General features: G+C 50.4%; 1 protein-coding gene across 2 annotated transcripts in view; it reads right to left on the minus strand.

Annotated features, from left to right (window-relative positions):
• NMNAT2 (nicotinamide nucleotide adenylyltransferase 2) overlaps positions 1-14,681 on the minus strand; it is a 160,959-nt gene that overhangs the window by 14,776 nt on the left and 131,502 nt on the right. For both annotated transcript variants that reach the window (XM_019427412.2, XM_019427419.2), the window contains 5 exons: positions 13,674-13,752; positions 10,506-10,632; positions 8,755-8,835; positions 7,521-7,565; positions 3,392-3,468 (listed from right to left, as the gene is read on the minus strand). In XM_019427412.2, the coding sequence (XP_019282957.1) occupies positions 3,392-3,468; positions 7,521-7,565; positions 8,755-8,835; positions 10,506-10,632; positions 13,674-13,752 (409 nt within the window). The remainder of the gene's footprint in view (positions 1-3,391; positions 3,469-7,520; positions 7,566-8,754; positions 8,836-10,505; positions 10,633-13,673; positions 13,753-14,681) is intronic.

Genomic DNA, 14,681 nt, shown 5'->3' on the forward strand with positions numbered 1-14,681 from the left:
TTTGGGCTCATGATCACTAAACGGAGGTCTGTGGTCAACAAGTATCACTTGGGATACCAGACAATGAAGAACAATGTGTTCTGATAAGGCTTGAATGAATGAAGGAATGAATGAAGGAATGAAATCTGGGATAGAAGCAGGTCTCACAAACCTCATACCTGGTATTCTCATGGTTAGGAACTGAAAACCCTAAAATAGAGTCCTTCCAGGAGAACTCCAGATGACAGAACTTTCTAGTAGAGTAAGCGGGACTCACCCTGTACCCTGTCTTGAAAGTAAGACCTTCCTTTTCTGGACCCTGAGATCCAACCATCCTCAAACAAGGCCAGTGGAGTAATCCACTGAGCTATTAACTAGTTGTGTCCTCCCTACATCCCCCTCTGCCCAGCACAACCCTACTTCTAGCAGAGGACCAGACCCTTTACTGGACCTGGTTCTCTAATTTGCAGAGCAGAAAACAACGTTTTGCAGTCAGTGGCTTTAAACTCACTGAAGAGATTTTGCCAGGTATCCTGAGGAAGAGAGAAAATAGGAAAGATACCTGTAGAATAGAAAGAAGAGGTTCTGCTGTTCCCTGCCCACCATACCCCCACTTCTAGAAAGAAGCTAGAGGTCTGTGGGAGCTACTCCCTCCTCCCTGCCCCCTCCGAGGGGCAAAACCTCAGAAGAAAATGGGGCCTGGTTATCATTGGCAGGTGAGACCCAGTGCTGGACTTCCAGACTCAGCCATGAGCCCTGCAGAATGCTACCACCTTCAAGTGACCACAAAGGTCCAGACAGGGACGGTCTGCGGGGAACCTGATGAACTAATGTTCATGTTCAGGGTCCACCGAAGCCTTTCAGGTTCTACTAATCACTAACATAATAACTGAGACTAACTTCCCATCAACACTGTGGGATAGATTTGGACTTGAATTTTAATTTGATTTAAATAAATCAAAGGTGATATTTCTAGCACACCTCTTTTGTGGGTTGAGATTCACACTTGTTATGTAAGAAAACAGCTCCTTGATTTTTTTTTTTTTTTTTTTTTTTTTGGCCTCTACCTCAGGTGCCATAATTCTAAGGACCCCACAGATTGGCTGTGGATTAAATTAGGGGACAGAGGACTTGGCTGAGTGGGGATGGGGAGGTAGAGCCCTAAGTTCCAGAAAGCCTTCTGGAGTGAGCTTTGAGCACCCAAATCCCTGCTTTCTGTGCTGTGGACTGGAATTCTTACCACCCGGACAGTATAGATATGGGCTCCTGCTGAGCCCCTTGTTGTGCCCTCTGGGAGTAGCCAGGCTGGGAGTTCTGGGTCTTCAGAGTAACCAACCAAGGGGGAGCACAGCTGAATAATGAGGGTCTTGCTCCACCTTCCCTGTCACATTCCCAGTAAATCAACAGCTGTTGGTTTCTCCAATTTTTTTCTTAACCACCATGTCATTTCAGCACCAGGGCCCAGTGGGAAGAGGAGAGACCTGGGGCTCCTTCTCTCAGTCTTCCAACGTCGGATCTGACAACCGCAAGAGCAGCCATTTTGGAGAGAAGTCAGAGGACCAGAAATCAGCGATCTAAATGGGAGGAGCAGAGAGGGACCGGCTGTGCCTCCAGGGTCCCAAATGCTGTAAGTTTCAGGCTCCACAAAGCCTGGGTCTGCCCCAGGGAGGGGGCCCTAGAGATTCTCTGCTCATGTAAGCGGCCCTGCAGGCTGCCCCCAGTTGCCGAGTGCACCCTCCAGGACTGCCCAGGCCTCCCCAAGGGATGCACTCCCCTGCAGCTGCCCGGATGTGCCTAGATTCTTGAAAGAGCTCTGCTGAGATCTCGTACATAACTTGGGCCACATGACTGTCTACTTTCACAGCACCTTGTGAAGTAGAGAGGAAAGTAAAAGTTCATTAAGCCACTTAATCCAGAACTGAATGAAGGTTTAGAATTTCACCTCCGAGAAATGGTCCAGGGGTGGAGATGAAAGGCCCACACAGTGTAATTCACCTCCGGGAAACTCTCCCTGCCCTCCCGTTCCTCCCGCAGCACTTCACCTGGAATATCTATGTGTATGTCTATGAGGCTATTTAGGTGAATTCACTTATGAATGTTCGTTGCATGTAGCTGTGTTTCAGGCACTAGGCTAGGCACTTGAGGTACACACTGTCATTTAATTTTCCCCAAATGCTATGAGGTAGGCATTATTATTACACCATTTTAGAGATGGGAAAAACTGGGGCTCAAAATGGATTTTGTCATGAGTTGTGTTGGAATAGAACTGGAATCTTGAGTCTGGTCTTGAATGTTCCCTCTCTCTTTCTCCAGAGATATATATATCTGTATATATATCCTGAAAAAAAAATTTCATAGGTATATGTCTTGCCACGTGACACTTGTGGGTAGGGACTGTACTGCATATTTTTTGAAATATTAGAATGTGATAGATAGCATTCTATAGATTTACAGATTTAAAAAACACAACCGAGTTGTAACTAAACTTGCTGTGATAATATTTTGCAATATACACATATCTCAAATCATTGCATTATACATCTTAAACTAATACCATGTTACATATCAATTCTATCTCAATAAAACTGGAAAACACTGATGCCCGGAGAGTTGAGTGCTTGGCATGGGGTCACGCAACAAGTTAATAAAGAAACACTGGGTCTGGAATTACTGCCTTGAGAATCCAGCTTGCACAGGGCTCTGGAATTGAGAGGTAGCAATAGATCAGGTTATCCGATGAATGAATTAATGGAAGAGCAAGAATGAATGTATGTATGAAGGGTGAGTAACTTATGAATTAGCTGGTTTATGGCCATCACCATCAGATCTGGCAACAAAAGATGCTGATTCAGCTTCTAAGTGGTACAAGTTTAACTTCCTGTTTCCCTCTACCCCTGGTCAATTTCCAGGAGGATCCTACTGACCTTTTGCCATTCACGCCTCCCCTTCTGCTCCCTTTTTTCTTGTTGAGGGAATGCTAGCGTGGTATTTACTACCCCTTCAAAAGGAATCAAAGGAAAACAAAACAGACGATAACCTCAAAGGGGTAAAGGCTTTTTTTATCCCTTCCTCCCCCACCTACTGCCTCAGCCACACACCTACGCTGCAAGTACTACTTGGAGAAGGTATTCGATGATTGCTTTCTTCCCAGGGGCTTTATAGGAGCAAGCACCGGGAAGAGTGACTGTAAAAATACAGTCAGAGATAAAGCTTTTGGGGTAGGTGAGAATTTTCTCCCATAGTGATGTGAATGGATGGTCCTGCTGGGAGCTCAGAGGAGATAGGACAGTCAGGTTTGGGGGTGGGGGAGAAGCGGTAGGGAGGAGGGGAGACCGGAGGCTGAAACCCAGTGCACCCTCCCCACCTTTCCCATGGCAGCTGTGTGTGGTGCTGCCGTAGCATTGCTACTCACATCTGCCTCATTCCAGAGCCCCGGGATGCAGAAGGACTCCAGCAGGTCACTGCCACACAGCAGCAAGATCCTCAGCTCTGAGGAGGGGGAACAAAGTTTGCAAAGGGTAAGTGGAGACTCTCAGCCTTTCCCCTGAGAAATACAGAAGCCACCAATTCCTGGGGCTCCAACACCTGCCTCTTCCAGGCAGAAACCTTGGCCTGCCACTCCCCCGGGGCTCATTTACAGACCACTCTTGTCCCCTGTGGGAGGAACTACCCATTCAAGGAGGGTCTTGGTTTGCCTGGTACTGAAGGGTTTCTGGAGACACAGGTCTTTTTGTGCTAAACCAGGACGACTGGTCATCCTAACAGAGACGGAACCAGCTATATGCCTTATCTAAGGTCGAAGGGCCCTTTGGACTCCATATCGAACTCAAGTGTCAACATTGAGTTTGGCTTCTCTGCTGCTGTGCATTATGCAGGGTTTGTCTTTCATCACAAATGCCGACATGATGGGGGGTCTGAGGGAACACTGAGTGTACCCATGCAGTGGCTGAATTACAGATGTCCTCTCTTTACAGGGCCACCGTCCTCAGCAAAGGGCTTGAGTGCCCTGCCCTGCCCCAGCCCAGGTGCACTTCCTGCTTCTCTGTTGTTCGCCTCCCCTCCTAAAGCCCACTCTGAATTATCCCAGCAAGGCTCATCCACACAGGCAGCAAACTGACTGACTTACTGACACTGAGCAATGGGGAGCAAAGAATCCTGAGATTCTCAGAACCACTGAGGGAGGGAGAGACCTCTGCCAGGGAGTGCCTCGGTGTGGAGTGTTTAGTTCCTAGGCATCCTGGGCCCTCCAACAAGAGGCCACGGCTGTGGGCACCTTGTCCGAAACAGTGAGACAGCCCTGCTTGGAGCCTTCCACAGACCACTGCCTCCCTGGACCTTGACACTGAGAGATGGCCGGTAGGTCTGCCTGCCTTAGACCCCACAGTCTGCTCGGGGACCTGACAAGGACTTTCAGAAGGTGAACTTGTCCCTACTGCAGGAGTCTCCAGATGGTACAAAAAAGGAAGGCTGCTGAGCTGATGACAATGCCTGTATCTCATTGACCCACCATGCAGCTCGTCCTCAGGAAGCCCTCGGGAGCACTGGGGTCTTAACTCCTAAATATTCCTGCAGCCTCTCCTCTTCTCTTCTCCAAGTCAACCTGTAGCCCAATCATCTGCTTATGTGCAGGGACCTTAATTTATCTTATGTCCCCAGGGCCTGCCAGAATGACTTGCACATGGTAGGTGCTCAGGATGTACTGAGTAAGTGAACAATAGACAGGCTGACCACAGAGGCCATGCAGGCAAGCTGCTAAGAGCCTCTGGGCAGACTGATGGCTGTGCTGACAATTATGGCCTTTGTTTTTGCAGCATGGGGGTCCGAGGGAAAGTGTTGTCCCAGCCACTGGTGTCTCCTTCCTTCCATGTTATGCCGTGGGATTTCTGACCCAACTCCCTATCTGTGGAGATGAACCAGCCTTCGTATGGCTGAGAGGAGCAAGACTGGGCTCATTCCTGGGATCCTATTGTTCCCCATTTCCCACCTGGAACCACCAAGTTCCAGGTCAGTCCTCTGTTGGAAGAGAAAGAAGCTGAGACTCTACAACTCTGATTGCCTAAAATTTCAGTTAGGTGGCATTATCTAGAGGAAGTGCTGGCCCTTGGCTTTATTCATGTCTGTGGTTCTCAGTGGGGGGCAGTTTTGTCTCCTGAACTTGGCAATGCCTGGAGACATTTTTGGATGTCAGGACCGGGGAGAGGGCTGTGCTACTGGGATCTGGTGCTCAGAGGGCAGGAATGCCGTCAAACACCCTACAATGCACATGGCAGCCCCCACCACACAGAATTGTTTGTTTCCAAATGTCAATGGTCCTCAGTTGAGAAGGCCTGCTCTACAGCCACGAAAATGAATCTCTTTTCTATTCCAAAGTCAGGAACTCACTTTTCCACCCGAGTATAATGTTTGTTTGTTTGTTTGTTTGTTTGTTTGAAGCCAATGTGCAGACAGTTAAAAAGTGGGGCCTCCACCTGTTCTTGCAGGGCTGGAACAGACGCATTTGTCACAGACCAGAGGCCCTAGCAGAGCTTGGGATCCCACGTATGGCCGCTGGGGGGCAGCAGCGATTTCTCCTGGTTTATTGCGTGAGATGAATGTAAGCGTTTCCAGCCCACAAAGCCTTTGGTCTGGGGCACCCCCAGGAGCAGAACATGGAAATGGAGCCCTACATGCTACCTGAGCTAAGAGAAAGTGGCTTTTTGTTTCTTGTGAGGTGCAAGGGGATTTCAAAAAGGGGCTCGTGAGCCACAGGGCCTCCTGGTACAGCAGTCTGGAGGTAAGGCAGCCTCCTTCCCCTTCCACCTCCTCTCCTCTCCACCTTCCTTCAGCCCCCCAGCTCATCCTCATCCAGGGATCCAGAGCCAGGAGGCAGAATCAGCACTGTCCCGCCACCCTCCCTTCCCAGGAATCCTGGCTATGTGAAGCCCAGGCCCTGGGGCCCTTTCCAGCTCCCTGCACGCTGAGGCAATGGCCGCCTGTATCACACCAGGCCGTGAATCTATCCTGACAGCTGTGGCCACCCAGCTTTTCTTTCTTGGAAAGAAGAGTAAGATGGGGTGAGGCTAGCCCTGCCCCCGACAAGGCTACAGTGAGGTAAGGAACTTGAGGGTGCTGGCCACACCAACACACTGTGCAAACACCCATCAGCGTGGCCTCTGCTGTAGGGGGAGCTCCCAAGAGGTGTGGCCTAACACACTGGCCCTGGGTGCTGGGAAAGCGAACAAGGTCACGACTGAAGCTTGCCGCCATCAGTTCTTTCTGGAACAAGGAACTAGAGAAACATACATGGAACACAGTTGAAAGTCTAAAGACTGCTCTGAGCTTGGCCGCTCAGGAAGACTTCCCCGGGAAGGTAGTTCCCTGCCAGGTGTGGAAATGCAGGAAGTAGGAGTGCAAGACTTTGCTCTCATCCTTGCCGGAGGGGGTGTTTGAGATTTGTGTGACCTTAAGACAGTGAAGTGCCAGTAAATAAAGGACATTAAAATGCAGAAAATAATTCAGAAGTGAGGAGGTTTGAGTAGCCACCATCTTTGTTGTTAATACAGTTTATTTAATCATTACCTAATATAATCTTTAGTATTGGCTGCATTTAACAACGAGTTTGCCAAAGTCCTGAAACTCTTAGAAATGGTTCTAACAAAACAGTAGGAGTTAACTCAGGTACGCCACTGCTCTGCAGATCAGAGGACGTGAACCCGAGGAGCCCCTGGAAATGATGTCACATCTGCTGGGCCTCCGGGAAGAGAACCTGATGCTCTAGGCACAGTCTTAGGCTCCCAGGGCCATGGCAGGAACACCTGACCTCCAGCCCTAGACACAGGAATACCAGGAAGGGATGGCCTGGAGTATCTTCGCAGCTGGAATTTAAGATCGAGTGTGTCTGCTGGACACCAGGCTGCCCATCATGCTAGAGCCCCAAGCATTCCGATTGTCACGGGCCCCTCCCTGTCACCTGGTACTGTGACAAAACCAGCTCCATCCTGGCATCTGTCTGTTCTTTCCTCAGCTTCACACACTTGGGTCTCTCACCCACTCTGGAACCTTGGAAAGAATTCAGTTTTCTGGTTCGCTCCCCAGGGTTACACAGGACTCGGCTCATTCCCACCAATGGGTCAGCTCCTTCCCATCCGACAGCTCAGTGTAGCCACTGTCCACCTGCTCTGGCTCTCCGCTCCTTCTCCTCCTTGTCCTCCAAGCTCACAAAATAAGGAAGAAGATAAGGAAGGGCAGGGGAGCTCTTCTGTCTCATGCAATGTCATGGGCAAAACAATGATCTCTCTGGCTGGCACTGAAGAGTAAGGTCCACATGTTTTGGATGAGGGAGAGGAGGCTCTGAAGGGAAAATCACCAGCCCATTCAGTCCTCCCTCCTGGGAACTGGCCAGATAGGAGATAACGAAGAGAATGATCAAGCTTGGAACAATCATTCGGAGAGTAGACCCGATTGCAAACAGAACCCCAGGGATTCAAGCCTCTCTCCTCCCCACTCTGCCCCTAATTGAGGCAGGAAGCTCCAAGTGTTTCCGCTTTGCCAGCCACACTTACCAATCTCCTCGTACCGCATCACCGTGCCCAGATTGGCATTCTCGTCTAGGGAGGAAAGAGGGAACAGAGAAGCATTAGGGAACTGACTTAATGCTACCCAACACACGGTCCGTCCGCCTGGGGGCCTACTCAGGAGTATGTGGGATGGGATGGAGTAGGTGGGAGTAGGGGGTCATCGCCTCCCTGCACGGGGGTGGCAGGGGAGGGGGCATCTGTGAATGGAGAGATGTCCAGGCTAATATGGAGAGGGAGCATCTCCTCATGGTCCAGGGCAGGAGTTCACATCTCTGGGACTTTAAGAATTAGACAGCTTCTCTGGGAAGCCAATGACGAACACACACACACTCATGCTGAGAGCCTTCTGTTTCTTTCTGTATTTTAGGGAGGTAGTCCACAAAAGCAATGTCCTCTAAGCCTAGGGAGACCGCTTTTAGACTCACAAGGAGGTGACCCTCTCTCCTTAGTGGTTACCTGGTTCAAAGAACAAGCAAAACTGAGCATGTTGAGATTTGTCACATGACAGGTACAGCAAACACCCGTGGAAGACGAGAAAGACAGACAATTTGACCTGTGCTCTTAAGTGTGCAATGCCTGCATGGGGGTTCACTGGGTGTGCACTGAACAACAGAGGTGCCATCTTGGTCCCCTGTCTCCTTTCCTCCTCTTCCATCTCTCTTAGTTCCTTTTCAAGATGCCAGAAAATGGACATCTCAGAAATGGCAGAAATCAGCCCCAAAGAGTCAAAGGAATGAGGTCTGGACCTTCAGCTCTCTGCAGAGTTGAACCCGGGGACCCTGAAAGAGCCCCACAGACTTCAGATATTCTCATCCCTGCTGAGCCCTTGAGGGAACAGCCAGAAGCAGAAAATTAAGGAAAGAGTGTGTGTGTTCGTAGCCTATCAGCAGGAACACTGACACTGCCAGAGCTGGGAGGACCTGAGGGAGGACTCTGGGCCCCTGAAAACTCTTCGGCATGTAGCCTCATTCTGTGTGGGAGATGGGAAATGAACACATCACCGCTGAGGTCTCCCGGCAGCCCGAGGGCAGGTGGGTCACGCCCTTGGGGTTCCCCTAACTGCTTGGCACTGCAGGCCTGGGGACATTCCTGTTTACCACTGTTTTCTCTCCATCACTGCTTTATAAATGGTCACCCCATGGCAGGGGGATGTTTGCTGAATGAATGAAGGGAGGGGACCAAGAAGAGACGGGACCGGGAAAGGTCTTTGCTCCCTTACCCACAAAGGTGAAGCGCTCCACTGGTGGGCGGACACAGCAGATCCGGCTTAGACTTTCTCCCACCTTCCCCAAGATCTTGGCTATAGGAGAGAGCAAGACAGACAGGGACAGAGGGAGAGAACCACTCACAACTTATGCCCAGCATTTGGGCCACTTAAACACCGGGGTTGCACTGGAGGGGGCAGGGGTTGAGCAGTGGGAGGCAGGAGGGTAGAGACAAAGAACAGAAATATGACAGCAAACATTCCTTCTCATTCGCAGTCCAAGGCACAGGCATTTTGAACCACAGACTGGAATCTCTTTTCTGCTCATGTTTATTATTTCATGTTGAAAGTTGGAAAATATAGAAGAGGAAAATATAAGAAGAGGAAGATAAAAAACACCCATAACCCCACCCCTGGAAATAACACCACTGACATGTTGGTATAGTATTTCCTTTCCTCCATTAAAAAATATATATATATATTCTGCAGCTATGTTTGCATAAATTGGATTGTAGTCTGCATTTAAAAGGCGTAGAGGCTATTTGCTTTTTTCATTTTTTAATATGAGCCTTGGCCTTCATGCCTTCCCATGAAGATAGACTTTGTAATAATCAGACATCCCACTTTGGCTGAGGGGTATCTGGTTTTGGATGATCTCTCTGGGCTGTAATCCAAAAAAATTTTCTGAGCCCCCACATGAGAGCTAAGTAATTCTGGCTCTTTGTGGACTACCCTGTTTATAACAGACTAATAACATAACAGCTTATGGCCTCTAGGCTTGAAAAGTAATACCAGGATCTGTCTCTTACAATTGGTCTGGTAAAATATATATATATTTGTATATATTAGAAAAAACAGGGACTGGGGCGCCTGGGTGGCTCAGTCGGTTAAGCAACTGACTTCAGCTCAGGTCATGATCTCACGGTTCGTGAGTTCAAGCTCCGCGTCGGGCTCTGTGCTGACAGCTCAGAGCCTGGAGCCTGCTTCGGATTCTGTGTCTCCCTCTCTCTCTCCTGCTCATGCTCTGTCTCTCTCTGTCTCAGAAATAAATAAAGACATTAAAAAAAAAAATTTTTTTTTTTTTTAAAAGAAAAAAACAGGGACCTTGGAATCAGATAGTCCTGAATATGAATTCTGGCTCTTTTACTTTTTGGGCTGTGTGATCTTCAGCAAACCCCTTACCCTCTCTGAATCTCAGTTTTCTCTTGATAAATGGGAACATAATATCTATAATCGCAGAATTACTGCACTAAATGAGAATCTGTGGAAAGCACTGAACATCGTACAGGCCGACAGTAACAGGTGTTGAGTAAATGTTGAAGCCCTTTCTGTCACTGAAAAGGTGGTTAAGAGTGTGGGATGCTGAATGCAGATGCCTGGGTTTGACTCCTAGTCCCACTACCTCCTCACTGTGTGACCTTGGGCAAGATCCTCAACCCCCTTGGAAGAGGCAGAGAAAAATGCTGCCTTATTGTATCTTTAGTTCCCAGTTAAAGGAATTATATTTATATTTAAATGCAGGGGAAAAAATGCACACCACCAACCCTGTCTCTCTCAGTCTCTCTCTCATTGTGACTATTTCTCTCTGACGCTCTATTTTAAGGACCAGGGCATCCGTATCACCTTGTTAAAAATGCAAATTATCCTCTTCCTCCCAGACCTACTAAATCAAATTCTGGGGAAGGGCCTAGCAACCTGGACTTCAACAAGCCCTCCGGGTGATTCTGAAGTTTGAGAACCATGGCCCCACATCCATGTTGCCCTACCTGCAGTGGGCTTGGTGGACACATTGCTGTTCTGGTAAATGGGCTGAGGGGTCTCATTTTGGGGCTGTCCGATCACAGGCGTCATGGAGGGTGTGTTGACATTGGAGAGGATGCAGCCAGTCACCCGCTGGGGAAAGGGAGAGGTGCAAGGTCAGTGTCATTAGCCAAGTTACTTATGAGAAGCATTTCCCAATTATCTCCCAATGCTCATCTGCTCATCTATCATGGGGAGGCCACTCGGAGCTGAGGGAGAGCACAGTGGTGGCAAGAGCGCGTTCTAGACATGGCCCCACTGCGTGGTTGCACTAGGCTGGCAGGAGGCCGGACAGTTCAGTGCTGCAAAAGCATGCGATGTACTGTTGCACAGACACTGGTTCAGGTTGAGCCCCCTCTGTCACTACGTGACCTTGGATAGTTAACTTCTCTTGAACCTCAGCTCAGGCGTTGAACATGGACAGGCCACATAGCTGCCTTTCTGGGTTGTGGGAGGATTAACACGTGAGCATTTGCAAAGCATTTGCCCGTAGAGGTAGAGTATTTGCCACATGACGGCCGATGTTGTAACCTTCTGTGTAACGTGCATACCTGCCCTCCCTGCCTGCTTCACGGGGCTCAAATGAGGTCATGTCTGCGAAAGGGCTGTGTGAGCTTGGGAAAGGTCATACAAACACCAGGCACTATCACCACCTGCCGCTTCTCCAGGCCAGAGATGCCAATGACGGGCAGAGCCAGAGAGTGGTGCCAGGCCGAGCAGGATGTGTTTGTGTTGCAGGAAGAGGGGGTGGGGTTCTGGGCACTCTCGCGCTTGCCTGCCAGTGTGAATACACATTCCAGAGCCAAACGGAAATTCTATGTGTATTATCCATTGTCCTGTGTTATCTGGCCCGCTGCTTCCCTCTGGTGCTGCAGAAAGCAGAGAGCTGATAAGGCAGCATTTTTCACAGCTGACCCAGAAGCAACCCCCCCTCCCCACGGTGGGTGGGAGGGCCTGCCACTGGGCAACTGAGAAACAAAGGATGGATTTTCAATCCATTTAGCTTCACAAGGGCCATTGCTGATTCAAGGTCCCTTCCCTGAAAGCCAGCATCCCTCCCCGCGGCCCATGACTTGTTCTGGATTATGAAGTCCTGAGGCCAGAGAGCCCCAAGCCGCAGGGTTGTAGCAACCCTCGGAAGGGACCCCTTCCACACAAGCAGGGCAGCACGGCATCCTTCCAAGCCCCAGAAGGGCTGACATTTGTTTTGTGGGGTGACCTGTCACTTCTGTCATGTTTCGGACAGGAGGAGGTCACAGCAGCATCCAGTCACATCTGGGAGCCAGCTGAGGCCGGGACAGCACGGTCTTCTCAGCCTGTTTTGCGGGATTCTCTGCCCAGTGGTGGTTGCTGGAGTGGAAGGGGCAGCCTGCTTCCTTTTTAGTATTATTTCAGCTCCAGAAAAGAAAAGGCCACATTCTCATTTAATAACAGGTCTGGTAGCTGAAGAATTTCTTCCTCCTGCTGCACTGCACCATTAATCCCAATGGACTTGTTCTGGGTAGAAAAGAAAAGGACTAGCCACATGCCCTGTGCTGCCCTCATTGGCCCTCCGTGGGCTCTCAGATCCTCAGGGGCCTTTCCAAGCACGGCCTTGAGTCACCTGTGAAGTGTGCCCTGTGGTAGTCTCTCCAACAGGAACATGGCCTGATGCCAGAACTGAAGAGATGGGGAGCTATCAGCTCCTGCTCCAAGACAGGGACTTACATTCTCTGCCAGCCTGTGCCCGTCCCTGCAACAGCTGGGACTCCTGGCTGAGCTCCTCTGGCCCAGACTCCTGCCTCTGGGCATGAGTAACAAAGGGAGGCTTTGGGAGGCCCAGGCATTTAGACAGCAAAATAGCAGCCAGGCTTCATGGCTGGTAGAGCCAGGTCTCAGGCACGTCTGCAGGGTCCCTGATTCCTCCTTTCCATTATGGAGCCTGAGGCTGCTATGTGACTAGAAGGAGCCCAGGCCCCCAGCTGTCCCCCTCCCCCACTGCCATGTAGTGTGAGAAATAAACTTATGTGAAGTTGCTAAGTGTTTAAGAATGTTTGTTACTACAGCATATCTTAGCCTATCCTGACTGATACACCCTTATGTAGTAAGACAGGATGTCTTTTCTTCCTGCCGTTGTTGAGACCAGCACAGAGGGTCAAGTCAGGGCCACCCTGTCTCAGAATCCTTTCAAGGGGACCGGAAAAGACTCAGGATGTGTGTGAAGGGTTCTGAAAACAGAAGGAAGGGAAAATGGGTTTTCTTCAATTCCAAGAGGGACAAACCTAATAGATGAAGCAACAGTCAGCTAGACCCTTTCCCTCCTCCTCTTACTCCTGACTCCCTGGCTTGTTGGGAGCCCTAAACTCCAGCACTATTAACATGAAGCACAGCTGCATGGTTGGTGGAGTGTGAGGAGATGGGGGCTTGCTGATGGCTCCCCAAGGAGAAGGTTCTGGCCCCACTGACAGAAAACACAGGTGGGTAGAGGTGCTCCCTGAGTCAGAACAATGCTATCTGGACTGCCATTTGGGGCTGGGGAAGGCATGGTGGCCGTGCCAGTGGAGGTGAGTAGGGTCCACTGCATCTTGTCTCGGTCAGTCGGGCCTCCTCCTATGGATGGCACAGCTCTACATCCGTTACTGTGGAAATCGATGGGCTGGTATTGATCTGGGAAAGGTGCTTTCTGCGTATTCTGGCCAGTGCTGCTGGCTGGTGTGGGACTCGTTCTAACCTGGCAAGCAGCTCTTCAGTCACTACAACCTGGGCACAAGCCACTGAGCAGTGGCTGTGTGTCCTCAGATAGGTTGGCTCACCTCTCTGTGCTTCCTTTTTATCCACTAATATAACACGGATCAGGACACTGTCTGCCTTGAAATCCTCCCACGGGGGTCTCCTTAATCCCACCTTGGATTTGCTGTTGGAAGGTGAACACCGCCCTGAGTCATACTGAGCAGAGGAAGCAAGACAGGGGAACAGGCTCTGGAGCTGCTCGGGTTCGAGTTCACTGCCCTCCTTCCTGCTGCCCGGGGCTTGGTTTCCCACACAGCTGTCTGGGAAGCAGGAAACTGAACCAGGTCAGTAGGCCAGCAGCAGCACCCTTACCGGCCTGCCCGGCTCCTGGGGGCCACCCGCCCCTCAGCCGCAGCCCAGCTCACCTTCATGAGGTCCCGATGATGTTCCAGCACACTGCAGGTTGTCTGCCAGGTGTCCTGATAGCACTCCCACGGGTCCACCCTGACATGACCAGAAACAGGTTTCCCTGGGTTTCCATTCTCAACACTTTTTCTTTAGTAGTTCCTTCCAGAGACTGTATAGCTCGGGGCGCTTAGCAAACCTGCTCACACCGTGTACTTAGATCCCAAATCAGAACAAACGTGAGCTTGAAACACCTTTCTACCCCCCAGCTGCCCCCTCTGTAAAACCAGAGGAGTATGGGGCTTTGGGAAAGTTACGTTGTCTTTTGGCTCTCACTTTCCCCACCTGTAAAATAACTATGGTAACTCTCTTGTGGGGTTATTGGAAGGGCCCAATGAGTTTTATATATAGAGTCTCTTGTGCTTGCCCACGAGATGGAAATTCTCTGGGCCTTCTAGGATTGTGATCGGGATTAAAAGCCAGGCCCTCGTTGAGTGGTGGCTGCAGATACCTGACTTGGGGAATCGGCCCCTGTCTGCCTCCCTGTGCAGGTGGGGGGCCTTGTGGGCATGGGGGGGGGGGTGGTGTACCAGTCAGACTGAGAGGCGCAGACCCACGTGCTGGTCCACCCCTCCTGTACACGCAGATGTGAAATGAGCAGGGATCCAGCCCCAGACTGATGCAGCACTCGGGCTTAATTGCCAACTTAATGAACTGCTAAATTGGGATATTTCTCAAACATTTCCTAAGCAGTTGAGCATTCCCTGCCCACCTCCCACCATGCACATGCACCTAAGTTTCCCAGGGGTAAGATCTCCCTAACCAAAAACCCCTGAGAGTCAGCCTGTGTGTCAGTCTCCCCATACCCCCAACCACTGCCTCCCCTGAGACAGGCAGACACCATACTGGCCAAGTCCTGGGGCTCAGCCCTTATCTCTAGAGCTACCTGAGCCTTGCTAGTGATCTCAGTTCTTAGAATTCTGCCTTCTCCCAATTGCCTAGAGCAGTGCAGGTGGGAAGTGCTGGAT

Source organism: Panthera pardus, unplaced genomic scaffold (genome assembly GCF_024362965.1).
Source record: "Panthera pardus isolate Hobbes unplaced genomic scaffold, ASM2436296v1 HiC_scaffold_21, whole genome shotgun sequence".
Lineage (NCBI taxonomy): Eukaryota > Metazoa > Chordata > Mammalia > Carnivora > Felidae > Panthera > Panthera pardus.